The sequence below is a fragment of the Schistocerca americana genome, chromosome 2, assembly GCF_021461395.2.
Source record: "Schistocerca americana isolate TAMUIC-IGC-003095 chromosome 2, iqSchAmer2.1, whole genome shotgun sequence".
In the NCBI taxonomy this organism is placed as follows: Eukaryota; Metazoa; Arthropoda; class Insecta; order Orthoptera; family Acrididae; genus Schistocerca; species Schistocerca americana.
In genome coordinates, this window is record NC_060120.1 from 172,292,619 (window position 1) to 172,319,673 (window position 27,055).

The following is a 27,055-nucleotide window of genomic DNA, read 5'->3' on the forward strand; positions in this document are numbered from 1 at the left end:
GCAGTTACATAAACGAAACTTTGCGAAGTATAATGCAGGGATACAAACAGAGGAGAGAGAGCAGAGAGGAATTATTAAGGGAAATGAAGTAGGAAAAGAATATCGGTCGGATGTGAAGGCTCACGTGAATGAAATAAGTACAATTCGAGGTCAGAGTGACGAATTGATGAAGGAAGAGTCAGAGAAGGCGTTGGTTGTCGGTAGGGATGGCAATTGTGCAGAGAGGCAGGGGCAAGGTAGGAGTGATGTGACTTATGGTAAAAGGTTCGTACGAATAGTCGACGAATCGCATCGAGAAGTAATTAAAGAGGAAAGGGTGGATAAGAAAAAGGGGCATAGTGCAGAGACGCGTGCCGATTCAGAAATTACCTCGTATGCAGAATATGTACATCAGCTCAAAAGCCAGCCAGCACAATTAGAAAGATCTTCCACTCAAGTGATTAATTTGGACCCGAATATGACAGTGTTAGAGAGCCATACCGATTATGATGTGTACCTAGTGACAGCAAGAGTACATGACTGTGATGAAGATTCTTTTAGAGAAATTAGAGAAAGTGTATCTAACCAAGAGAAAGAGTGTTGTGATCCCTGTAGTACTGAAGCAAATGAGTTGAGTGAGACTGGAATTCCATTAGTAGGGGAAAATAATGAAAGTAAGAGTGGCGAATGCACTATCCAACAAAGAGAAAGTAGAGAAATGGATTATAATTTGCGAGAATTATTTGAATCCGAAGAAGGTCATATTTCTAAGGAGGAGGAATTATCGTCAGAATCATCAGAAAGCATCCAGGGAGAAAAAGAAGTAGAGGAAGTTTCCGATCCCGCAACCGAGAGTTCAGGCATGACAGATTCGAATGAGAACGAGATGGCATTAAAGATCCTAGAAGAAGGACTGTTGGAAAAAGTGGTGAAAGAATTTAGGATGAAAAGGAGAAAGAAACCTCCAGATGGAATGGTCAGTATAAAAACCGGAAAAATAATATGGCAAGACTTGGCGGTGGATAAGGATTTACTATGGGAAGATAAAGAAAGTATGAAAGAGGACAATAGGATGCAAACAATCCTGCCCATTAATGTATGTGGGTACGATTTATATGTATTGTTGGATACGGGTGCTCAAATAAGTGCTATTTCGCACGCATTTTTTGAGATGATCAAAGAGCAACGAGGAGTAGTCATGATGCCAGTAACAGGTGTTAAAGTGATAGGGGCGACAGGGAAATGTAGTAAACCTGTTAAACATCAAGTGATGATGGAATTTAAGACAAAAAACAAGTTATTTTCGAATGCATTTTTAGTAGTTCCAGAGCTCAGTGCCGAGATCATTTTAGGCATTGACTGGTTAATAAAACAGAAAGTAATTATAGATTGTGACAAAGGGATAATAGTTTGTAAAGTTGATAGTGCGGTATTAGAAATACCATTTGAATCATTTAGAGTAATGGAAGAGAACCAGCTGAGATGGGTAGAATTTAGAGATGATCATGATTCAGGAATAGGTCAAAAATTCGATTGGTTTCTGGTGAGGCAGATAGTTGAAGATGGAAATAAGGAGACACTCCTTCGAAATGTAGTGGAAAAAACGGAAGGACTATCTGATGCCAAAAGGGAGGATCTATGGCAAATTCTGAAAGAAAATCAGGAGGTATTTTCGGACAAACCGGGACGAGTGATAAATTATGAGTACTGCATGGAGGTAGAGGAGCATGAACCTTTCTTTAAACCACCATATAATGTACCCGTGTCTAAGAAAGAAGCAGTTCAAAAAGAAATAGATAAAATGGTTTCATGTGGGGTCATTGAACGGAGTTCTAGCCCATATAATAACCCACTGGTGCTAGTAGGTAAGAAGGATGGAAGTGTACGAATAGTGATAGATGCTCGTACTCTGAATAAAGTAGTGAAGAGGGAGTTGGATCGTCCAGAGAACATAGATAATTTATTGCAGAAGTTTAATGGTGTAAAGTACATGACTAGTTTAGACCTAACTGCAGGATACTGGCGAATCCCATTAAGTGAGGAGTCTAGGAAGTACACGGCATTTTTATTCAACGGCAAATGCTACCATTTCACAGTGGTACCATTTGGCCTAAATACTTCCGTTTCAGTGTTCATTCGGGCTTTAGACAAAATTTTAGGGAGTGAACTTAGTTCGCTAATCACGGTTTATGTAGATGATCTGTTAATTGCTACAAGGACATGGTAAGAGCACATGGAGTTATGCGACAGGGTGTTCAAAGCTTTAATTAAAGGAGGAATGACCCTGAACCTGAAAAAATGCGAGTTTGTGAAGAAAGAAATAAAGTTTTTAGGTCACATAGTAACACCAGAGGGAATTGGAAAGGATCCCGATAAAGTCAAAGCAATAAGAAATTGTCCGGCTCCCAAGAATAAAAAACAACTAAAGTCGTTTATAGGACTTTGTTCCTTTTATCGTAAGTATGTGGATGATCAGGTGTTTAATAGCCCACATCTGAACAACCTACTTAAGAAGAACAGTGTGTATATGTGGACTGAAGAATGTGAAACAGCATTCAACCGGCTAAAAGACAATTTGGCTAAAAACATAAAGTTATGGCACCCTGACCTGTGTGAACCATTCCACATGGCAACAGATAGTTCAGATTATGGATTGGGAGTATCCATATTTCAGGAGGTAATGATAGATGGGGAAAAAACTCATAGACAAATAGCATTTGCGAGTAGAACCATGTCTAAGCATGAAAGAAACTATACGGTTTCAGAGAAGGAGGCTTTAGCTATAGTATGGGGTTTTAGGAAATTTCAACTTTTCTTATGGGGACATAAGACTGTGGTCCATACAGACCACAAAGCTTTAATATTTTTGAAGGACTGCAGATTGTTACATAACAGGTTGACCAGATGGGCGCTGTTTTTACAACAATTTGATATAGAGATCGAGTATGTTAAAGGGAAAGAACCCGCAGTACCGGATGCTTTGTCGAGATTACCGGAAGGATGTGAGACACTAGAAAGTGTAAAGAATAGGGAAGATGTTTTTGAGGTGAATTACTTCAAAAAAGCGGAAGGAAGAGAAAAAATTAGGGAAATATATCGGAATATGCGAAGATATCAAAGTGATGATGATGCACTCAAGTCGGTAAAGGTCAAGTTTGACAATCCGGATGCAACTAACATAAGGGCTTCATATAAAATACATAAAGGTGTACTGTATCTTCAAAGATTAAATAATCCAGGGAAGTGGAGAGTATGTTGGCCGGAACAACACACTGAAGTGCTGATAGATTATGTTCACTTGGCATATGGCCATTGTGGTGCACGGAAGTGTACCGATAAGTTAGATGAATGCATTACCTTTAATAACATGGCACGAAGGGTAGCACAGAGGATAAGATCTTCTGATCTATGCCAAAAGGCGAAAGTAACAAATGCAACTAATCAAGGGCCCATGCAATCAATAAAACCTGATGAAGTATTAGAAATAGTAGCAGTAGATATCTTTGGACCATTACCGAAAACCATGGGGGGTTTTGTGTACATATTTGTAGCAGTTGAACTTTTCTCAAAGTATATAAAGCTATATCCCTTAAGAAAAGCTACTGCCAGAGCTGTGTATGATAAAATGGTGTGTGATTATTTTGTGAAAGTAGGGAAGCCAAAGAGAATACTATCAGATAATGGTGTTCAGTTTTGCTCAAAAATGTGGAAGGATGGGATAACTGAGAAACAGGTAGAAGTGGTACATATCTCAGCTTATCACCCATCAAGCAATCCGGCAGAAAGATATATGCGTGAGATAGTTCGGTTATTTAGGACGTACTGCCATAGTAACCACAAGAAGTGGGGCATGTATGTGAGTGAATTCGAAGAAATCATGAATTCATTAACAAATGAGAGCACTGGATTTACTCCAGAAGAAATCCTGAAAAAGACGAGAAGTAGAAGTCTAGTAGAAGTCCTACTAGAATTTCCAGATAGAGTTGAATTAGATTATGATAGTAAAAAGAACTTAGTAAAAGACAAGATGAGAAAACAAGCAGATGCGAGAATTCGTCGTCATGACGAAAAAGTAAGGAATCCTAAATTCAAAATAGGTGATCTCGTTCTTGTAAAAACACATGAAAAGTCAAGTGAAATTAATAACGAGATCAGCAAATTTAAATATATATATAATGGACCATTTAAAATAGTGTCCATACCCAATGTGAATGCTTATTATTTAGAGTACCCATTAACAGGCAAACGCCTGGGAGTAAGAAACATAGTGGATCTCAAAAGGTATGAACCACGAATTCTACCAGATTGAAAATAAATATATAAATAAATATTAAAGTAAACCAATATGTAAATAGTTTTGTTTCTTTTGTTCTATGTGAAAGGTAAATGTTCACTAAAATATGTTGCAGTATTCTAATGAAACTTCTAGTTTAAGTAGAGACTAAACAGACTGGGAAAGACTGAGCTTCTAAGAAAGCCTTAATAGATGTGTAAATAAGTGTTGTGGAAGAGGTAGAAAAGTGAGGAGGTAAAGTGAAAAGGACGGGCTATAAAGTAATAGGCGCATAACGTGTGTTTTACTTGCCTGAGATAAAAGAAGTGTATTTAAAATTTTTGTAAAAAAGATGTTTAAAGTGTACTGTGTTTAGATGTAAGAAAATTGTAAAGAATATATGTAAATCATTTATGTAATGTTTAGCAGGAAAGACAGAAAGAATTGGTGTTTAATTTTAAATAAGTAATATAAGTACCGAGGTGTATCAGTAAGAAAGGGAAAACCCTCGGTAAAAAGCTTAACGAAAATTTCAGATTCATTATAGGAGAGACTTCTTATTGAATTATCACTGTTAGATACTTCAATAAGAAGTGGGGCATGTGTAACGGAACTGAAATAATGGTGGGCTGACAGTAATTTGGAGCCCGCGCGTCGGAAACGGGTGCGCTGGTGTGAGACTGCCAGGGAGTGCACCCTGATGCCATCTATTGGCGAAACTGGGAATTAGCGCTGCCTCTCAGACAATGCGCTAAGCTATCGGAGTCAAATGTATTCTTTTTCTTGGTAATTATAAGCTATTACTGTATGATTTAATGTTATAAAGCGCTAGTAGTAAATTATTATGACTGGTATGAACTCCAGGGTAATAAATATAAATATTCTTAAATACTAAATGATTTCGGTGAAAAGGTGGTAGGGGAACGCCCCCACTCCTGGTGATACGAGCGTAGCTAGAGGTAGCTGGAGACACAGGGACTGAACAATAAAATGGCCTGGGGAGTGTTGACGTGACCGGACGTGCATAACTGTGCTCACGCAAAAGTGATTGTGCAACAGCGAAGAGGAGAATATCGTCGCCGTTTGTGGAGTAGAACGCAATGAATGGTTGTCGAAGCCGTCTCTATGCCACTGGGGCTGATTGTAAGAGTTCCTGCGCCCAGATTTTATGGCGGACGTGCAGTAGCTTATACGAGTGCTACAGCTCGTAGTTCCAGCCGCCATTGAGGGCATGAGGCGTGAAGAGCTGCGTTAGCCACATGCATCTCACCACCAGCACCGACACGTCTACCCAAGGCAAGACTGCTTGCAATTGTTAAGTCGAACTTTGTATACATGTAAAAGGAGAATACCGGTTTTCTTTTATGCAACTGCAGAGGACAGAATATAGTAATGAGTAAAATTACGACGCATGTTGTTCATTGTAAAGTGTAGTAACCTGAAACATAGTGTAGTGAAATCAGACTGAGGCCACCATCGCCTCTTTCATTTACAATCCTTTTGGTTGTAGAATACTTTAGCGTTTAAGAATGTTGAAAAGAGCAATGGTCACACCAGAATGAGTCGCCTATTTATAGTTACTTAAATTTTTCTGAGTAACCTTTCAAGTAAAGTCACTTAACTAATTCTATAGCAATTGTCTAAAGAGTAATATCCCAAAGTCATTAAAGAAGTTGAAGGATAGAATTTTGTTAACCTAAGTTGCATAAATTGTCTTGGTGGTAATTACCAAGCCAACTCACAGAAATTGAGAGAGTATTTGCTTTGTAGAATCATCTAGAATGATCAGAAATAGTAATATTCAGAATTAAGTTTAAAATTCAACTCAAGCCGTTTCACTTTGAAACGAGCCAAAAAATTGATTTATTCTTTTGCTCCTTCAGAGCTGGCGACCGTAGTTATAAGTATTTTCAGGAGGATTCGACGGTAAGTCTGCTGCTCTCGTCGTGCTGATAGGATTATCCACTGCTGCTAGCAGTGGTGATTGGATACATAAGCTCACTACCAAGTTAAGTGGGTCAGGTAGGCAGTGTTACCGTGTGAACTGTAGGGCACTGTAGGCCGTGGATCGAACCCGTTCAATCATCACAGCTCTTTGAGAAATAGTCCGGTTAGGAGTGTACTAATCCAATAGGTAAATACTGGCGAGTAACGGTCAAAAATGTATACGCAAGTGAATTTAGCAAGGTCCATGTAGCACCTAGTTAATGTGGTGCAATGGCGAGGGTAGGAGTGGAGTAAAAGTGAGCTGAGCTTGTGGCAGCTGTGCTGTCTTCAAAGATTAATAACGTGAATTCACTACTAACTCTTACCATTAGGGCTGAGCTATTTATGGTTAAAATACGTAGCAGTAAGCGCAAAGGCGTGACAGCTACAAGTCCGTATTGGCTTTATACATACGGAAGTAGGAAGCGGGTCATTCCGTCAGTGGAGGGGTTAAAACAACCGAGTCAGTTGAGAACATACCCCATTTACTGATGGAAAGATTCGGCGGTTCGGTCGCAAACATTGCACTGTACTCCTGAACGATATGGGCAATATTATATTCCTCTGTCAGGTTAGTATCTTCTGTGAGGGTTGGAACGTTTCGTATCGTGCAGTGTGGTCTTCTTAGACATCCAAAGACTGCTCTTCAAACATTGTATTCCGACATTCGACGAAACTGTATTCACTTACCTGAGAGGTGGAGGTAAAAGGACCGTCCTTTGTTTGAAAGATTTTATATAGCGGAGCATGAGGATCTAGAATTTATAGCCAGACAAAGCGTATCGTACGTATTTTGGCACTACTCTTTTTTTGACACCCACAGACCTCTACCCGGTCCCGTCCAGAATACTGTCAGGCTGTGTAGCGTGAGCAGAATTCCTCCACAAGCGTGCTGTGTGCTCGCATTTTGACTGGAGAAGCTCATACCTAGCATATGAAAGTGGAATGAGTTCACTCTTTCATCACCTGTTAACAAATATGTGGTTTTCGAAATGTACATACATCCGCTTTTACTTCCTTACGACGATGACATATTTTTAATCTGGGCATCCTAACACAAATCTGAATTTGGCTGTCGTCATTTCTCCTATTGAACTCATATTGGCCATTCGCACTCGTGAACACTCGATGAGTGTGTATGGACACAGATTTGTGGCTGCAGCCGCTGCCTATTTGCGGGCGGTGTTGCGAGTGAGCTGAAAGGGGACAGTGGTTATTGACTGATGTGCAGCGAATTCTCTCCTCGCTGTGTGCACTGTCTCTCTAAAGGTCGACAGATAGTAACGTGACGTTTTCATACTGCCGAATAACGAAACGGTTCTGCCAAAGGTTTTGCAATGAGAAAGGTGGACTGACGGGCATTGAGAAGTAGCATTACTGAAAGCTCTGGGCATCGAGGGTTTAGAACGATGGTACACGAAAATGGTGTGCATATTTATTTCGCAATAAAATTGTTCGAGTGATAGTGTAAAATAAACTTCACAGTGTGACGCGTGGGCGTGAACTTTGATCTATATGTTCTTTATCTGCCTGATATCTTTTGGCAACTATGGCGACAGGTGCCGATCACAGTGGTATTTATAGTGTGTACAATGTATTCTACACAGTACGTCATGATGTGTAAAAAGACTGCATGTCTTCCCACCCAGTTTCTTTACCTCTTTCGGCAGCCGGAAGTCGGGCACCATACCCGAATCGGTCTCTTGAAATCAAGCGCAACTTACAGAAAAAAGAACTGTTAACAAAGGATCGTGGCTAATGTGATCGCCACACGTATTCAATTTCAAATTTTCCTGTCGGGTAACCGGCTGATGGTTAAACTGTACTCTCAGATGGATGCAGTGTCAGTACAAGAGTTTCCTTTCGATGGCATCTGTTTCTACTCGTCTGTGAGTCATTGCAAGTAATGAAATGATTCGCAGGTATCTGTTATAAAGTCTTCGCTACTGTGAATTTATGTCTGTATAGGATCCGTATATCCCTTCCAATCAGTGAGTCTAATTTCATTTTGATGTGATTGAATTCATCAGGTTACACTAGATCCTGTGAGACAAAGCTGCTTCGTCACGGAACGAGTAACTACGTAATGTGCATGAAAGCAGATACTACAATTTGCCGACACGGTAGTTCAGCGTGTTCGGTCAGAGGGCTGCTTGCTCTCTGTAATAAAAAAACTGAGTGAATGGATCAACGATGAACTGAAACGGGTGTCTTGTGACATCCGCCACGAGCAGATGCAACGAACGAAAAGGAACAAAATGAGATTTTAAAAAAAATTGGAAACCAAAATATGCTACAGAATAAATCACAAAAAAGATTTTCAGTAGTGTGGAGGGTGAGGCAGCTAAGACAGGCCACGACAAAAATATCCAGAATGAGGTGCGGTTGTCGCCAAGTTACTGCGGACAATATGGCGGATTTCCTGACACTCGCAAGTAGTTTTTATCCTTTATAGTCGCCGAATTATGACACCGACTTTGTTGTTTTTTTTCCCCTAATAGAATTGTGTAGCTGTTCTGTGGTGTTTGAAATAAGCTTCTAAGAGAACTTCAACGGCACAACATAAATGTGATTTGATCAACTAGCGTCAAGATAAAAGCGCCGCAAACCACTGACCCATCGTCAGGAGAAGAGGTTCCACAAGCGTCCGCCGTATTATACCAAAAGTAAGCAAGCACGGAACTCAGGTATGGTTCGTGTGTTTATTATCACGTCTGTCATACCAGGTGCTCAAAACATTAACTCTGAGCGTTGGTACACTCTACAAGTGACTCTGTAGAAACTTGACTGCACTTTGAATTTCATATGGAGTTGAGACATGCCTCCAAGAGTCGTCGCTGAACATCTGTTGTACTGCAGAATATATTTTTACTAAGTGACGTAGTAATGAAGTACAATTCTTATTTTGCTTTAAAACTTACAGATTTGTTTTCTATTTCTGTGATATAATAATGGGAAGGAAATTGCGCCAAGAATAGCGAATTAAAAACTGAACAATTCATTCATAGCATATAAGAAAAACAGAAAGTAGCTATTTGTATTTGGTGAATGTGTCTACATAATATATCTTTACCTATTTGTAGCCTTTGAAAACGGAAAAATTAACACGGAAAACAGCATACCCCAACCTGAGTTTTCGCCTTTTAGCACCAACTGTTCGTAATGTCCAAAACAGTGGTATTGCCCCGATTAGAATGTGATTTTTCAGCAGAGTTCGAAAGGAGACTACTGACGATTTATTGTAGTTTTCAACAACTTATCACACCTCGCGAAAAACAGCGAACGTTTGACGGGCAACGTTTTCTTTCATTTGCTTATTTAGTTTTTGACAATGTTGACTGGAATACTCTCTTTCAAATTCTAAGGGTGGCAGGGGTAAAATACAGGGAGCGAAAGGCTATTTACAAATGGCTCTGAGCACTATGGGACTTAACTTCTGAGGTCATCAGTCCCCTAGAACTTAGAACTACTTAAACCTAACCAACCTAAAGACGTCACACACATCCATGCCCGAGGCAGGATTCAAACCTGCGACCGTAGCGGTCACGCGGTTCCAGACTGTAGCGCCGAGAACCGCTCGGCCACTCCGGCCGGCAAAGGCTATTTACAATTTGTACAGAAACCAGATGGAAGTTGTAAGAGTCGAGGGGCATGAAAGGGAAGCATTGGTTGGGAAGGGGGTGAGACAGAGTTGTAGCCTCTCCCCGATGTTATTTAATCTGTATATTGAGCAAGCAGTAAAGGAAACAAAAGAAAAATTCGGAGTAGGAATTAAAATCCATGGAGAAGAAATAAAAACTTTGAGGTTCGCCGATGACATTGTAATTATGTCAGAGACAGCAAAGGACTTGGAAGAGCAGTTGAACGGAATGGATAGTGTCTTGAAAAGAGGATATAAGATGAACATCAACAAAAGCAAAACGAGGATAATGGAATGTAGTCGAATTAAGTGGGGTGATGCTGAGGGGATTAGATTAGGAAATGAGACACTTAAAAGTAGTAAAGGAGTTTTGCAATTTGGGGAGCAAAATAACTGATGATGGTCGAAGTAGAGAGGATATAAAATGTAGACTGGCAGTGGCAAGGAAAGCGGTTTCTGAAGAAAAGAAATTTGTTAACATCAAGTATAGATTTTAAGTGTCAGAAAGTCGTTTCTGAAAGTATTTGTATGGAGTGTAGCCATGTGTGGAAGTGAAACATGGACGATAACTAGTTTGGACAAGCAGAGAATAGAAGCTTTAGAAATGTGGTTCTACAGAAGAATGCTGATGATTAGATGGGTACATCACATAACTAATGAGGAGGTATTGAACAGTATTGGAGAGAAGTTTGTGGCACAACTTGACAAGAAGAAGGGACCGGCTGGTAGAACATGTTCTGAGGCATCAATGGATCACAAATTTAGCATTGGAGGGCAGCGTGGAGGGTAAAAATCGTAGAGGGAGACCAAGAGATGAATACACTAAGCAGATTCAGAAGGATGTAGGTTGCAGTAAGTACTGGGAGATGAAGAAGCTTGCGCAGGATAGAGTAACATGGAGAGCTGCATCAAACCAGTCTCAGGAGTGAAGACCACAACAACGACAATTTAATATTTTCACGCTATGTCTCTTGGCACTGAGAGAGTCAAAATTTTTCAGTACGTGCTCGATTAAAAACGATATAACCAAAAATCGTCTGTTTCAGTGGTAACCGCCGTCCCTCGTGTGTAACTGTCGTATTTGCTTTGCGCAGGTGTTCGTGGCTGGCCCGCGCGACTCGGAGGAGACGCAGTCGCTGGTGCGCGTGGCGCAGACGACGCCGGTGGCGGGGCGCGTGCTGGCGCTGGTGCAGCCGGGCCCCGACCCGGAGGCCTCCCCGGGAGCCGGGCTGCTGGCCAGCCGCAGCGAGGCCGTGCGGCGCATGCGCCCCTCGGGCGGCCGGCCCGCCGCCTACGTCTGCCGCCACCGCGCCTGCTCGCTGCCCGTGCACTCCGCCGACGACCTGCGCGCCCTCCTTCAGCAGCAGTAGTCCCACATACACCGTCGTACCGCTATACTCTTGCTCTGTGTCTAACTCGTGTTGCCTAGTTGCTACGTCGAAATAGCGGCATTTCTCGTTACCTACTTTGCTTCCGTTTTCTTGTTTAGCTTCACGTTGCTCGGATAAATCTTAACGCGCCAATTGAAATCCGGCGACTATATTTCAAGAGTCATTGGAACTTCCTGCAGTAGCTAGTTTTTACTTGTAGTGATGCTTGGGGCGTACGTTTTCCTTAGAGACTCGTAAAACAACGCCTTGATTCTGAAGGCATTTACGAGAACCAGAATAGCTTCCGTGTAGACAAGAGTCTAAATATATCTTTTGATCATTTTAAGTTGTCATTCACTCTTAGTTTCAAAATAATGGAGAGTGTAGAGTTTCGCTTATGTTTCGCGTGGCACAGATAAAAATTTGTCATTCGAGTACTAAAAATGCGTTTTCTTTAAAACTGTTTCTCACTTGGTGACTATCACAACGTCTATCTTCTTACTTCCGTAAATTTCTGCTGCCTACTGTGAAACTGCTACGATAACGGCAATTGCTATAGTCACCACTAACAGAGCGTCTCAGCGCAGCACTCGAAATAGGCATGAAATGAAGACACCTGCACCAGTCCCTTTTGCATTTAATTTATTTGTGCAACTAGTTTCGGTGTTCCATTAAACAATCTTCAGGCTCCTAGAGCAACGTAAATTGAGAGGAATCCAATCTCGTGTTCAGTCTTAACAGGAGACAATAGTAAATAACCGGTGTTCGTCCTCAAAGCACGAATGAAGTGATAGCGTCCTGTAAACCAGAAGTCTACGGACACTGGTTATTTAATATTCGCTCCTGTTATGACTGCACACGGGATTGGACTCCTCCCTATTTACGTTGGTCAAGGGACGTGAAGATGGTGTAACGAAACATCGAAACTGGCTGCATAAATAAATTAAATGCAAGAGAGACTGCTTCACGTGTTTTTATATTGAACATCTGAAGTCCCTGTAACCATCTACACAAGGATAGACGTACAAAAGGAAATAGTCATATCTTTAAATTAAGATATAAAATCGTATGGACTAATTGCTAAGCGTATACTGGTTGGGTGGTGAATTATTATTAGCTTTATTTGAATTGTAATAATGTCGCCAAGAGAGGGGGGGGGGCGGAGAATTGGAGAATTGTTAGGCGATCCCAGCCAATCCAAAATAATTCAAGAGTAAAAGCGTGAAAAGACCTCATTTCCAGTTTTTGTATCAAGAAGAATGGATTGCGAAACTCCGCTCATCCATCCAGCAACGCCTCGTAATTAAGCACAATGCTTGTTAATCGTTGAATATACTCATCGCTTACCAGTCTTCCAGTGTACCATGTAGAAGAACTTAGCTGAGATTGAGAAGACTCCACGTCATTTAGTTGTTGGAGGTTGTTTTCAGATTTGCAGGCATAATAGGATATGCATGTACTACTACATAAGCAGGTTAGGGCTAATCTTCCTGTTACATATCAGGTTTTTTTAAATGAATTTTGAAATAGTATATGACATTTAGTTAAAATGTGCAATAATAGCAGAGCCCCTCTGGTTTGTGATGTGCAATATATATTTTCATTTATCTTCTATTTTATTATTATATTTTACTAGCTACAAAAACATTGGGTGGTAGTACTCAGAACATGTCTTGAAGTTGCAAATAATATACAAAAATTCATGGGACTAACCCATTGTTGCACAAAATCTGGGCTTTGTTTGTGCTGTACGAGTGATACTTGATATTAAGGCGGCTGAGTTTTTGATTTTAACTGATCAATACTCTTCATAGCTAATAACTTGTTATTGATGGAATGTTTTTTCCATATAAAATGTCTTTCAGTTAGGAGATTTGTATAGATCTGTGATTTGATGTAGACTTCAGATGCTTTGTCAGGTACTGCGAGATGATTCTGATAGCCTGTTTGTGCTGTATGTATTTATGTATAAGCATGTCGTACAAAATATTGTAACAGGTCGTGCTGAAAGTGATAACATCTGCATGAGACAGAATTTTAAGGTACAAATGCTAGTTTGTCTTAACTGCAAAAAATAAATAAATATTTTCAGATATTGTAGTTATGTTAAACACATATATATAGTTTTTCTTTGACAATATGTATTTTAATATGTTCTCAATACTAAGACCTATAAAGCAGTTGATTACCTACAAATATTGTTCTGTTCAACTTCCTTTCGTCAATGTCTTGACCAGAAGTGTTAGAGAAAGGGCAAATTGTGTGATGTCTAGTGGATGGTATAAGATGGAGTCTTTAAAACATGATATATCTAGAATCCAAATGGATTAGCGACTTCATCCTACCACCTACTATGAAGTATAAGTATTAGGTAATTTTGCATTCTATGTGTGTATTTCTCTTTGATCAATTTGGTACAGAAAAATTAATTAGAAACATACCTGTACCTAGCACTTCACCAAGTCGACAGATACCATAGAACTGAGCTGAAAGTTCGACAGTGACCTAAATTCCTTATGATTATATGTTTTGATTGGTGTCACGAGGTTCTGAACTAAATCGTTTTCAGTTGCGACCTCCACTTCTTACATTAGTCCAAATTCTATCTTCTTTATTGAGTTTCAGCTTACCTGTAGCGTTTAGCTCTATTGTGGAGTACAAGAGAAACATAATTAGGGAGAAATACTTCTAACTAGAATATTACTATAAAACTAGGTCTGTTTCATCTACGTTGGAATAAAAATTGGATATATCTCTGTGTTTTGTTTATAATCTTTGGAAATTGTTGAAAACATTTTTCATGAGCAGTACAGCTCCCATAACAGAGGCTGCGTATCAGATATGTGGACAAAAGGTGGGGTCGCAACACTAAATTTTGCATCTATAATAATGTATTAAAGAGCATCCTCTTTCTTTAAAAAACAGTTTTTGTTTTTTTTAAATCCCTGAATACATTTCAGCAAAGTCATGGAATATTCAACGAGTTTTTTGTTTCTGAAATATGTATACGTACAAATTTTATGTAGTTGAGGAAAACGTTGACACCTGATTTTGTTTTTGTTGAAATTACATATGTACGCTGCATGGTAGAAAAAAGTGATGCAGTCAAGAGAGGAACAGGAAACGGAATGAAACTTCACAGATTGAAATGGTATGTGAGTGTGTTTCAGTGATTAAAAAATTGGGTCAAATTTACAAAGAACTTGGCAGTATGATGAAGCATGCACTGATTTGGCTGAAAAGTGTAGCATAAAGACGTGGTATCCTCTCCTGAGGCAAGCTGGCTCGACAACTGTTGTAAGTGGCCTACGATATTTTAGGCACCAGCACTGGGAAGGAGTCCACTTCTGGGCTGGACTCACACTTGGTGCACTTGGGGATGTTGCTGGCCATCACACTGACAGTTCATACAGATGTGCCATGTTTGGACAAGCATTGCACTGTTGCAAAATGGCACATGAAAAGAAACAAGAATGCTGTATCTGAATGGACTGCAACTACATGCCTTCCCACATCCTATGTGTGGACTAAGATTAAGACTTCATCTGCTATAAGCACAGGCATCTACACCCCAGATATGATGATAACAGTTCCAGGTAAGAATTCAGCACGACAACAATAACAACACAGCTTGCTGTTGCTGGGAACTCAGAACACCACCGCTACAGGCTCTAGTCTTGAAGCCTGGCATCTTTCCAGTCGACTGTTTCTCTCTGCAAGTCACTTGCCCGAAAATATACTACACTATATATCTCTGCCTCGGCAGTGCTTAGGCCGATGCACTGTCTCCAAGAACCCAGTCATTGTCAGGAGTTACCCAGGACAGCTATAGGGTTCTAATTTGGCGTAACTGCAGACCATTGCCGACTGTAGCCAATATGATAAACGCTTCTCTCAGGAGACACCAGCTCACAGACCGATGCCTTGGTCCACAGCTTTCTTTTGGGCTCCATCAAGTGCCTTTGAGAGTTACCATCCTGCTGGCATCTGCTTTAGTAACTCCCTAGGTGGTTATTTGCCAAGTGCTACATCTTACTGTAACCCCACTGTGCAGTTGCTTGATAGTGTTACTTCTTCGAACATGTCCTGAATATATTATTTCCAATCTACTTGACTGCCCTTTTATCTGTGTGTATTGAATCACAGTATATACCAGGTTGTCATTGAGGATAGCTACAGCTCCACAGCATTTTCCTCTTTTCCGCCATCCGACCACTGCTACCTCCAGCTCCTCCCTTTGCTGCTTCATGTTGTTTTCCTCATTGTACCCACAACAGGCCTTTTTCCGAGGAAGTCCTGGTTTAGAGATTGGCTATGAGGTTAAAATTTCATCTGCCCCTCAAAGCCTCATCTGCTATATCAGTTGTCACTGAGGGTAAATCTCTTCTTGGCAACATCCATTTCAGTTCTTGGTGACACTGTTGCACATCCTATGCAGTGTCTTTCCATTGTGCATGATGCAGTTTCCATGTTGCTCCATCCATTTTCATCATTGACACTGAGGGTCCATGTTCACTGTTGGCGCCATGGGTGACGAATTTTCTTTGCCCTGTTGTTGTCGTCCCAATACCTGAATTAGTGATGATCATAGCATTCCAAACTCATCTGCTCTCTAGCCACCACTTCCTCCAGTCAACCAATGCTACTTCTAGTTGCATATGCATATTGCAGCCATGGCAGGCCTTAATCCTGTGGGTGGCGCTGCCTTGGGCGAAAGCACTGGCAGTGGGATCCCATTTTTTCCCTGGTCCTAACGCCACTTCTCCCCATGTCATCCACACCAGGGTTTGTTTATGTGGTTGCACATTCTCACCCCTCGTTGGTACTCAGTGAAGGTACTAATTGCCGATCAGGTCTGCCTTTTGCCTGTCTGGCTTAGTGTCATATTTTTTTTGGTTCGTGTCCTACCATCACCAGCAGGCTCTGTGTTTGCCACTGATACCATCTCTCCCTGTTTCCTACCTTGAACCTAGCATGACCTGTATTGTATCTTGCTTTTTCTGCACGGTCTTCGCACCCAGTATTCTTGACTGTTTCTGATTTCTGGGAGGGATGCAGTACATCCAAGCAGCATCACCTCCTGTCCAACTGCCCCCCTCCCATCCAATGCAGTTTCCTGTAGCATCTGCACATTGAAATATGCAGGTGCTCTTCTCGAGTGTGGCACTGCTGTAGACATTAGTAGGCCACAGGTCTCCATCTCAATTACACTGCACCTGCCATTCCCTATGTATCCAGTGTTATCCAGCCTCTGGTGTTAACTGCCTCCAGGTTCAGCTGCCTCCAGGGCTACAAGGGTTTATTACCTTCAGCGCTTCATCAGTCTGCAATGGAGTCACACACAGTGGACTTCTCCAGTGAAGTGCCCTCCTTCTGCCAGCATCATTGCCTCAGCAGGACCCTCCAGTTCTCATTCATCACCTTTCCCTTCTGTGCACCTATGCACACCCTGGCATTGAGTGTCCAAGGGACTGCTTTTCTCCATTGCTTCGCCCTTTCCTTTCCATTCTCTCATGCACACCAGAACAGTGTGCAGTCAATGGACTAATCTTTCTAGTGCTCCACTGACTTCCGGCCATCCCATCTCTGTGTTGGGTCTTCAGCTGCTTTGCACACAGTGGATTCCTCAGGTGCTCCGCCTTTTTCCTTTCCACATTCCTTTCTGGTCACCCTATGGCATAGGTCTCCTTCCTCAGCATCCTGGACTTAATTTGTTTCTTTGTCTACCTTGGGTTCCAGTTTATGGGCTCTGAGTTGCAGCTACCTGAGGCTCTTCGTACAAAATATGACGCTCCACATATCCTGGGGCAGCTACATCTCCCATGTGGACACTCGTCAATGGTGAACATTTTGGCATCAGGTGGCATCACCATCTCCATCCCAGTAGGAGTGGGTGGGGGGGGGGGGGGGGGCGTACAGGCTCCACAGCTTCGCCATCCATTTCCCCATGGGGAAGGGAATGCAGGATCTTCGAGTACTAGCAAGATTTATCTGTTGCTTTTTCCTGAAGGAAGAAGGGATGGTTCAAATGGCTCTGAGCACTATGGGACTTAACATCTATGGTCATCAGTCCCCTAGAACTTAGAACTACTTAAACCTAACTAACCTAAGGACAGCACACAACACCCAGCCATCACGAGGCAGAGAAAATCCCTGACCCCGCCGGGAATCGAACCCGGGAACCCGGGCGTGGGAAGCGAGAACGCTACCGCACGACCACGAGATGCGGGCGAAGAAGGGATGCAGTAGCTATACTTGTCAGTAATCGGGAGAGGTTTCTATGAGCCAGCTACAACAACAACAGTTCTGGGTAGAAAGCCAGTACACCACTACAACAATAAAACCGTGTCTTGTTATTGCCGTGAACTCAGGATGCTACCAGTGTGGACGCTACACTCACCATCTGGCAATGTTCCAGTCAGTGATGAGAGGCGCAGCCAGTATGGGACTATTTCCCTCTGCAAGTCATGTGCCTGAAAATAGTCAGTGTTGTATGCCTCTGTCTCAGCAGTACTTAAACCAGAGTAAAGCGTTCGAGAATCCAGTCATTTGCCATGAGATACGCCAGACAGTTGTGTCGACTAATATAGAACAGGAAAGATTAAAAACACCAGCACCACCATAGATAAATTCAGCGAAACAGGTATAAACCAATTAACCCTCAAAAAATTGTGATTCATTGTATGTGGGACACACTTGTAGAAAGTTCAGAACAAGATAGTATGAATATTAAACAGCATTGAAAACTGACAGCACACATTCTGCATTTGCAGACGACCTCACTGGGTACAACTCTTGTGACATAGAAACGATCTCCATATGTTAAGACACAGTAATCGTTTGTACCATTTATGAACAACAGAATACCAAATCGAAACAGCTCTCATACAGATATCAAATATGAGGTGCCTTCAAGTTCTAAGGCCTCCGATTTTTTTTCTCCGGACTGGAAAGAGATAGAAACATGCGGATTGTTTTAAAATGAGGCTGCATTTATTGTCAATACGTCCCAGAGATGGCAGCACTGTAAGGCAGATGGAATTTTACCGCCAACGGCGAGAATGAGAACTGTTTTAAATACTTAAAATGGCGACGTTTTCCTTACTTGAACAGCGTGCAATCATTCGTTTTCTGAATTTGCGTGGTGTGAAACCAATTGAAATTCATCGACAGTTGAAGGAGACATGTGGTGATGGAGTTATGGATGTTTCGAAAGTGCGTTCGTGGGTGCGACAGTTTAATGAAGGCAGAACATCGTGTGACAACAAACCGAAACAACCTTGGGCTCGCACAAGCTGGTCTGACGACACGATCGAGAAAGTGGAGAGAATTGTTTTGGGGGATTGCCGAATGACTGTTGAACAGATCGCCTCCAGAGTTGGCATTTCTGTGGGTTCTGTGTGCACAATCCTGCATGACGACCTGAAAATGCGAAAAGTGTCATCCAGGTGGGCGCCACGAATGTTGACGCGCAACGACAGCACGAATCGGACTTTCTTTTCGTCGGTTGTGACAATATATGAGACGTGGATGCCATTTTTCAATCCAGAAACAAAGCGCCAGTCAGCTCAATGGAAGCGCACAGATTCACCACCACCAAAAAAATTTCGAGTAGCCGCCAGTGCTGAAAAAATGATGGTGTCCATGTTCTGGGACGGCGAGGGCGTAATCCTTACCCATTGCGTTCCAAAGGGCACTACGGTAACAGGTGCATCCTACGAAAATGTTTTGAAGAACAAATTCCTTCCTGCACTGCAACAAAAACGTCCGGGAAGGGCTGCGCATGTGCTGTTTCACCAAGGCAACACACCCGCACATCGAGCTAACGTTACGCAACAGTTTCTTCGTGATAACAACTTTGAAGTGATTCCTCATGCTCCCTACTCACCTGATCTGGTTCCTAGTGACTTTTGGCTTTTTCCAACAATGAAAGACACTCTCCGTGGCCGCATATTCACCAGCCGTGCTGCTATTGCCTCAGAGATTTTCCAGTGGTCAAAACAGACTCCTAAAGAAGCCTTCGCCGCTGCCATGGAATCATGGCGTCAGCGTTGTGAAAAATGTGTACGTCTGCAGGGCGATTACATCGAGAAGTAACGCCAGTTTCATCGATTTCGGGTGAGTAGTTAATTAGAAAAAAAATCGGAGGCCTTAGAACTTGAATGCACCTCGTAGTAGTCTACAACAGAATACTGATTACCTACACTGAAGCGCCAAAGAAACTGGTTAGTCATGCGTATTCGAATACAGAGATATGTAAACGCGCAAAATATGGCGCTGCTGTCGGTAACGCCTACCTTAAGACTAGTGTCTGGCACAGTTGTTAGATTGGGTACTGCTGCTACAGTCGCAGGTTATCAAGATTTAAGCGAGTTTGAACGTGGTGTTATAGTCGGTGCATGAGCGATTGGACACAGCATCTCCGAGGTAGCGATGAAGTGGGAATTTTCCGGCATGACCATTCACGAGTGTACTGTGAATATCAGGAATAAAACTAAAATCTGCAACATCGCTGTGGACGGCAAAGATCGTGCAAGAACAGGACCAACAACGAATGAAGAGAATCGTTCAACGTGACAGAAGTGCAATCCATCGGTAGATTGCTACAGATCTCAATGCTGGGCCATCAACAACTGTCAGCATGAGAACCATTCAACGGAACACCATCGCTATGGGCTTTTGGAGCCGAAGGCGCACTTGTATACCCTTGATGACTACACAACACAAAGCTTTATGACTGGAAACATGGTGCTTAGTCGTACTAGTCTCGTTTCTAATTGTATCGAGCAGATGGATGTGTATGGATGTGAAGACAACCTCATGAATCCATGGACACAGCTGATGGAGGCTCTGTAATGGTGTGGTGAATGTGCAGTTGGAGTGATAAGGGCCCCCTGGTACGTCTGATATGTGTCAGGTGACACGTACGTGTCCTGTCTGATCACGTGCATCCACTCATGTTCACTGTGCATTCCGACGGACTTGAGCAATTCCAGCAGGACAATGCGACACCCCACACGTCCAGAATTGCTACAGAGTGGCTCCAGGAACACTCTTTTGAGTTTAAACACTTACGCTGGCCACCAGATTCCCCAGACATGCACATTATTGAGCATATCTGGGATGCATTGCAATGTGCTGTTCAGAAGAGATCTCCACCCCCTCGTACTCTTACGGATTTATGGACAGCCCTCCAGTACTACTTCAGACATTAGTCGAGTCCATTCCACGTCGTGTTGAGGAACTTCCGCGTGTTCGCGGGGCCCCTACACGATATTAGGCAGGTGCACCATTTTCTGTGGCTTTTCAGTGTATCAAACAACACAAAATAGCTCTCTCTCTCTCTCTCTCTCTCTCTCTCTCTCTCTCTCTCTCTCTCTCGCTCTCCCCCCTCTCCCCCTCTCCCTTCCTCCCTCCCTCCCTCCCTCCCTCCCTCCCTCCCTCTCCTTCTACACACTAATGGACATGAGAAAGCATGCGGATATGCCGTTAAAAATACGAAACACAATCTATGAAACCACTCCAGATAGTTTTCCAAACCAAAACCTCACGAGATTTTACCGATATCCACAGCCAATATGAACATAAAACAATAACAACACATATTTAACAGGCTAATAAAAACCACATATTGTCTAGGACTACTGCAACGGTAAACGTCAATAAAACGGTCATATAAGTATGGGCGTTCTGGCGATTCTCACGAAGATTAACGATGTCCTCCCAACTCATCAGAATGATGAGTGCCCGCCTGCCCCGCCCCTCTCCTTCTAAGGTAATTAGGCCTATTTATTTATTTATTTATTTACATGTCAAGTTCCTTAGGACCAAATTGAGGAGCAAATCTGCAAGGTCATGAAACGCGTCAGTACACGAAATTGCAACATAAAAGTAATAACAAATAAAAACAAAACCTTTATGAACCTGAAAAAAGTGAAGCCATAAGTTTAAGTAAATGCAATCAACAATACAACAACAATCAGCTTCATTTTTCAAGGAACTCCTCGACAGAATACAAGGAGTGACCCCATGAAGAAACTCTTCAGTTTCGATTTGATAACGCATGGATTACTGCTACAATTTTTTGAATTCTTGGGGTAGCTTATTGAAAACGGATGCAGCAGTATACTGCACACCTTTCTGCACAAGAGTTAAGAAAGTCCGATCCAAATGCAGGTTTGATTTCTGCCGAGTATTAACTGAGTGAAAGCTGCTTATTCTTGGGAATATGCTAATATTGTTAACAAGATATGACAGTAAGGAATATATACACTATGTGAACAAAAGTATCCGGACACATGGCTGAAAATGACTTACAAGTTCGAGCGTCCTCCATCGGTAATGCTGGAATTCAGTATGGTGTTGGCCCACACTTAGCCCTGATGACAACTCCCACTATTGCAGGTGTACGTTCAGTCAGGTGCTGGAAGGTTTCTTGGAAATAGCAGCCCATTCTTCCGGGAGTGCTGCACTGAGAAGAGGTATCGATGTTGGTCAGTGAGGCCTGGCACGAAGTAGGTTTTTTTTTTTTATTGTCGTGTGACTACTCCGCCACAGGCCGTGCCTTATGAACAGGTGCTCGATCGTGTTGGAAGATGCAATCGCCATCCCCGAATTGCTCTTCAACAGTGGGAAGCAAGAAGGGGCTTAAAATATCAATGTAGGGCTGTGCTGTGATAGTGTCACGCAAAACAACAAGGGGTGCAAGCCCCCTCCATGAAAAGCAGGACCACTCCATAACACCACCGCCTCCGAATTTTACTGTTGGCACTACACACGCTGGCAAATGACGTTCAGCAGGCATTCGCTACACCCACATTCTGCTATTGGATCGCCACATTGTGCACAATGATTCATGACTCCAAACAACGTTTTTCAATTGTTCGATCGTGCAATGTTTACGCTCCTTACACCAAACGAGGCGTCATTAGGCATTTACCGGCGTGATGTGTGGCTTATGAGCAGCCGCTTGACCATGAAATCCAAGTTTTCTCTCCTCCCACCTAACTGTCATGATACTTGCACTGGATCCTGATGTAGTTTGGAATTCCTGTGTGATGGTCTGGATAGATGTATGCCTAATAAACATTACGACCCTCTTCAACAGTCGGCAGTCTCTGTTAGTCAACAGATGAGGTCAGCCTGTATGCCTTCATGCTGTACATGTCCCTTCATGTATCCACTTTACTATTACATCTTAAACAGTGGACCTACTGATCGTCAGGAGTGTGGAAATCCCATGTGCAGACGTATAACACAAGTGACCTGACGACGTTCGAAGTCTGTGAGTTCTGCAGAGCGCTCCGTATTGCTCTCTCACAATGTCTAATAACGACTGAGGTCACTGATACGGAATACCTGGCAATAGGTGGTAGCACAATACACCTAATATGAAAAACGTATGTTTTTGGAGGTGTCCAGATACTGTTGATCATATAGTGTATATTGAGAGGCAATGTCAAAATACCCAGACTCGGGAACAGGGGTCGACAAGAGGTTCATGAACTTACACAATTTATTGTTTCTGAGCCAAAAATATCCTTTTAGAATGGTAGGAATTACCCCAAAATATAATACCATGCAACATAAGCGAATGAAAATAATCAAAGTAGACTAATTTTCGTGTTGAGTGATCACACACTTCAGATACTGTTTGACTAGTAAAAATGGTAGCATTAAGTTTTTAAACAAGATCGTGAACATGATCTTTCCACGATAGTTTACTATCTATCTGAACACCTAGAAATTAGAACTATTCAGTTTCACTAACTATATACCCATTTGGTGAAATTAAAACGTCAGGTTTTGTAGAATTGTATGTTAGAAACTGTAAATCTTAGTCTTACTGTGATACAGCGTTAGTTTACATTCTACAAGCCATGAACATATGTCATGAACTGCACTGTTTGAAACCGATCTAATGTTGTACACAACATCCTTTACTACCAAGCTATTTTCATGAGCAAAGAGAAATATTTTAGAGTTATCCATAATACTAGAGGGCATTTCATTTACATAAATAAGGAACTGGGGAGTGGCCCCAACAGTGATCCCTGGGGCACCCGCCATTTGACTGTACCCCACTCAGACCCCACATCACAGCCATTCTCAACTGTGAACAATGACCTTTTGCTGTCTGTTGCTAAAGTAAGAGGTGAACCAATTGTGAGCTACTCCCCACATTCCTTAATGGTCCAACATCTGGAGCAATATTTTGTGATCAACACAATCAAACGCCTTAGTTAAATAAAAAAAATATGCCTAGCATTCAAAACCTTCTGTTTAACCGATCCAGTAACTCACAGAGAAAAGAGAATATAGCATTTTCAGTTGTTAAACGACTTCTAAAGCTGAACTGCAAATCATGTGATATAAAATAATCAATTATCCTTACATACACAGCCTTTTCAACAACTTCAGCAAACACTGATAGCATAGAAATAGGTCTAAACTTGTCTACATTATCCCTTTCCCCCTTTTAATAAAGTGGCTTAACTACTGAATACTTTAATAGTTCAGGAAACTGACCATTCCTGAGGGAAAATTACAAATATGGCTAAAGACAGGGCTAACATATGCAGCACAGTACTTTAATATTCTGCTAGGCACTCCATCATATCCATGAGACCTGAGTCTTCAGTGATTTAATTATTGGCTCAATCTTCCCCTTGTCTGTACCACAGAGGAGTATTTCAGACATCAGTCTCAGAAAGGCACTTTCCAAAAATGTTATATGATACCCTGTAGAAACTAAATTTTTATTTAATTCACTAGCAATGCTCAGAAAATGATTGTTAAATACTGTACATATATCTGATTTATCCACATCAGAAATATTTCTACTAAGAACTCACCTTATATCGATGACCATGTGCTGCTGACAAGGCATTTCCTTCACAACTGACCATATGGTAATAATTTTATCCTGTGAATTAGCTATTATATTTCCTTACCACACACTCTTTACCTTCCTAATAAGATTTTAAGCACCTCACAATACTGTTTGTAATGGGCTACTGCAGTTTGATTGTCACTACTGCTAACATCTTGATATAATTCCTGCTTTGTGCTACATGATATCCTTATCCCACTAGTTCGCCATCCAGACTGACTTTTACTGCTAGTACCCTGTTTAGATTTAAGGATGTAGAGGCTTGTCTCACTAGGGGTAAGATAGATACTGCCTACAGGAAAATTAAAGAGACCGTTGGAGAGAAGAGAACCACTTGTATGAATATCAAGAGCTCAGATGGCAACCCAGTTCTAAGCAAAGAAGGGAAGGCAGAAAGTGGAAGGAGTATATAGAGGGTTTATACAAGGGCGATGTACTTGAGGACAATATTATGGAAATGGAAGAGGATGTAGATGAAGACGAAATGGGAGATACTATACTGCGTGAAGAGTTTGACAGAGCACTGAAAGACCTGAGTCGAAACAAGGCCCCGGGAGTAGACAACATTCCATTAGAACTACTGATGGCCTTGGGAGAGCCAGTCATGACAAAACTCTACCATCTGGTGAGCAAGATGTATGAGACAGGCGAAATACCCCCAGACTTCAAGAAGAATATAATAATTCCAATCCCAAAGAAAGCAGGTATTGACACATGTGAAAATTACCGAACTATCAGTTTAATAAGTCACAGCTGCAAAATACTAACGCGAATTCTTTACAGACGAATGGAAAAACTGGTAGAAGCGGACCTCGGGGAAGATCAGTTTGGATTCCGTAGAAATGTTGGAACACGTGAGGCAATACTAACCTTACGACTTATCTTAGAAGAAAGATTAAGAAAAGGCAAACCTACGTTTCTAGCATTTGTAGACTTAGAGAAAGCTTTTGACAATGTTAACTGGAATACTCTCTTTCAAATTCTGAAGGTGGCAGGTATAAAATACAGGGAGCGAAAGGCTATTTACAATTTGTACAGAAATCAGATGGCAGTTATAAGAGTCGAGGGGCATGAAAGGGAAGCAGTGATTGGGAAAGGAGTGAGACTGGGTTGTAGCCTCTCCCCGATGTTATTCAATCTGTATATTGAGCAAGCAGTAAAGGAAACAAAAGAAAAATTCGGAGTAGGTATTAAAATTCATGGAGAAGAAGTAAAAACTTTGAGGTTCCCCGATGACATTGTAATTCTGTCAGAGACAGCAAAGGACTTGGAAGAGCAGTTGAACGGAATGGACAGTGTCTTGAAAGGAGGATATAAGATGAACATCAACAAAAGCAAAACGAGGATAATGGAATGTAGTCAAATTAAATCGGGTGATGCTGAGGGAATTAGATTAGGAAATGAGACACTTAAAGTAGTAAAGGAGTTTTGCTATTTAGGGAGTAAAATAACTGATGTTGGTCGAAGTAGAGAGGATATAAAATGTAGACTGGCAATGGCAAGGAAATCGTTTCTGAAGAAGAGAAATTTGTTAACATCGAGTATAGGTTTAAGTGTCAGGAAGTCGTTTCTGAAAGTATTTGTATGGAGTGTAGCCATGTATGGAAGTGAAACGTGGACGATAAATAGTTTGGACAAGAAGAGAATAGAAGCTTTCGAAATGTGGTGCTACAGAAGAATGCTGAAGATAAGGTGGGTAGATCACGTAACTAATGAGGAGGTATTGAATAGGATTGGGGAGAAGAGAAGTATGTGGCACAACTTGACTAGAAGAAGGGATCGGTTGGTAGGACATGTTCTGAGGCATCAAGGGATCACCAATTTAGTATTGGAGGGCAGCGTGGAGGGTAAAAATCGTAGAGGGAGACCGAGAGATGAATACACTAAACAGATTCAGAAGGATGTAGGTTGCAGTAGGTACTGGGAGATGAAGAAGCTTGCACAGGATAGAGTAGCATGGAGAGCTGCATCAAACCAGTCTCAGGACTGAAGACCACAACAACAACCCTGTTTAGAATGTTCTAATGGAAAGCAACTCTCAAAGAGCATGAGAAATGTGCTAAGGAAAGCACTATATTTGTCATCTATGTTATAGGCACTATAAACATCTTGCCCTCTTGTTCCTTGACGAGGTTTAAAAAACTCTCTATTGCTGTTGGACTGATTTTCCTACATAGTTTGTAATTATATGTGACATTTATTTGAGTACTTTTAGTGTTAAAATTTGTTCAGCATGGTCTAAAAGGCCATTCATCCTTTTATTAACAGAATGGCTATCCAGTAATGATGAATGAATAAAAATATTCTCTATGGCTGTGCTACTGTTCCTATGCACCCTAGATGAAAAAAAAAACCAGTCTGCATCAGGTAATATGAATTTAGGAGATCTACCAACATCCTTTTCTTGCACCATCGTACACAAAATTAATATTAAAGTCACCACATGTAACTAATTTTTGGTACTTCCTGTAAAGTGAATCAAGAACTGTTTCTAGCTTGAGCATAAATGCTCTGAAGTCAGAGTTCGGGACCTATAAACAACAATTAGAAGTTTAGTTTCACTAAATTCAACTACACCTGCACAGCATTCAAATATGTGTTCAGTGCAGTGCCGTGATAGTCTGTGGGCTCAAATGGAATACTGTTTTTTACGTACATGGTGACTCCCCCACCCAACAGGGAACTCCTTGAAAAACAGCCACCTAATCTGTATCCTGGTAAAGGAAGCCCCTGAATTGTCAAATTATTTAAGTGGTGCTCCGATATACCAATAATTTCAGAGGCAACATGTATAAGCAGTTCACTAACTTTATCTCTAGTACCTCTTATATTTTGATGAAATATGCTAATTCCTTCCCTACTCGGTAACATGATTGAGGATGTTTGTACCAAAGAACTATTTATAGCCCTATCTT

At 41.6% G+C, this 27,055-nt stretch overlaps 1 protein-coding gene across 1 annotated transcript in view; it reads left to right on the forward strand.

The window, feature by feature from the left end:
• The window catches only part of LOC124594901 (spermatogenesis-associated protein 20), a 295,620-nt gene extending 282,174 nt beyond the window's left edge, over positions 1 to 13,446 (forward strand). Inside the window, exon 12 of the mRNA XM_047133376.1 lies at positions 10,973 to 13,446. Coding sequence (XP_046989332.1) covers positions 10,973 to 11,248 — 276 coding nt within the window. The 3' untranslated portion in view covers positions 11,249 to 13,446. The remainder of the gene's footprint in view (positions 1 to 10,972) is intronic.
• Positions 13,447 to 27,055: the final 13,609 nt, after the last annotated feature.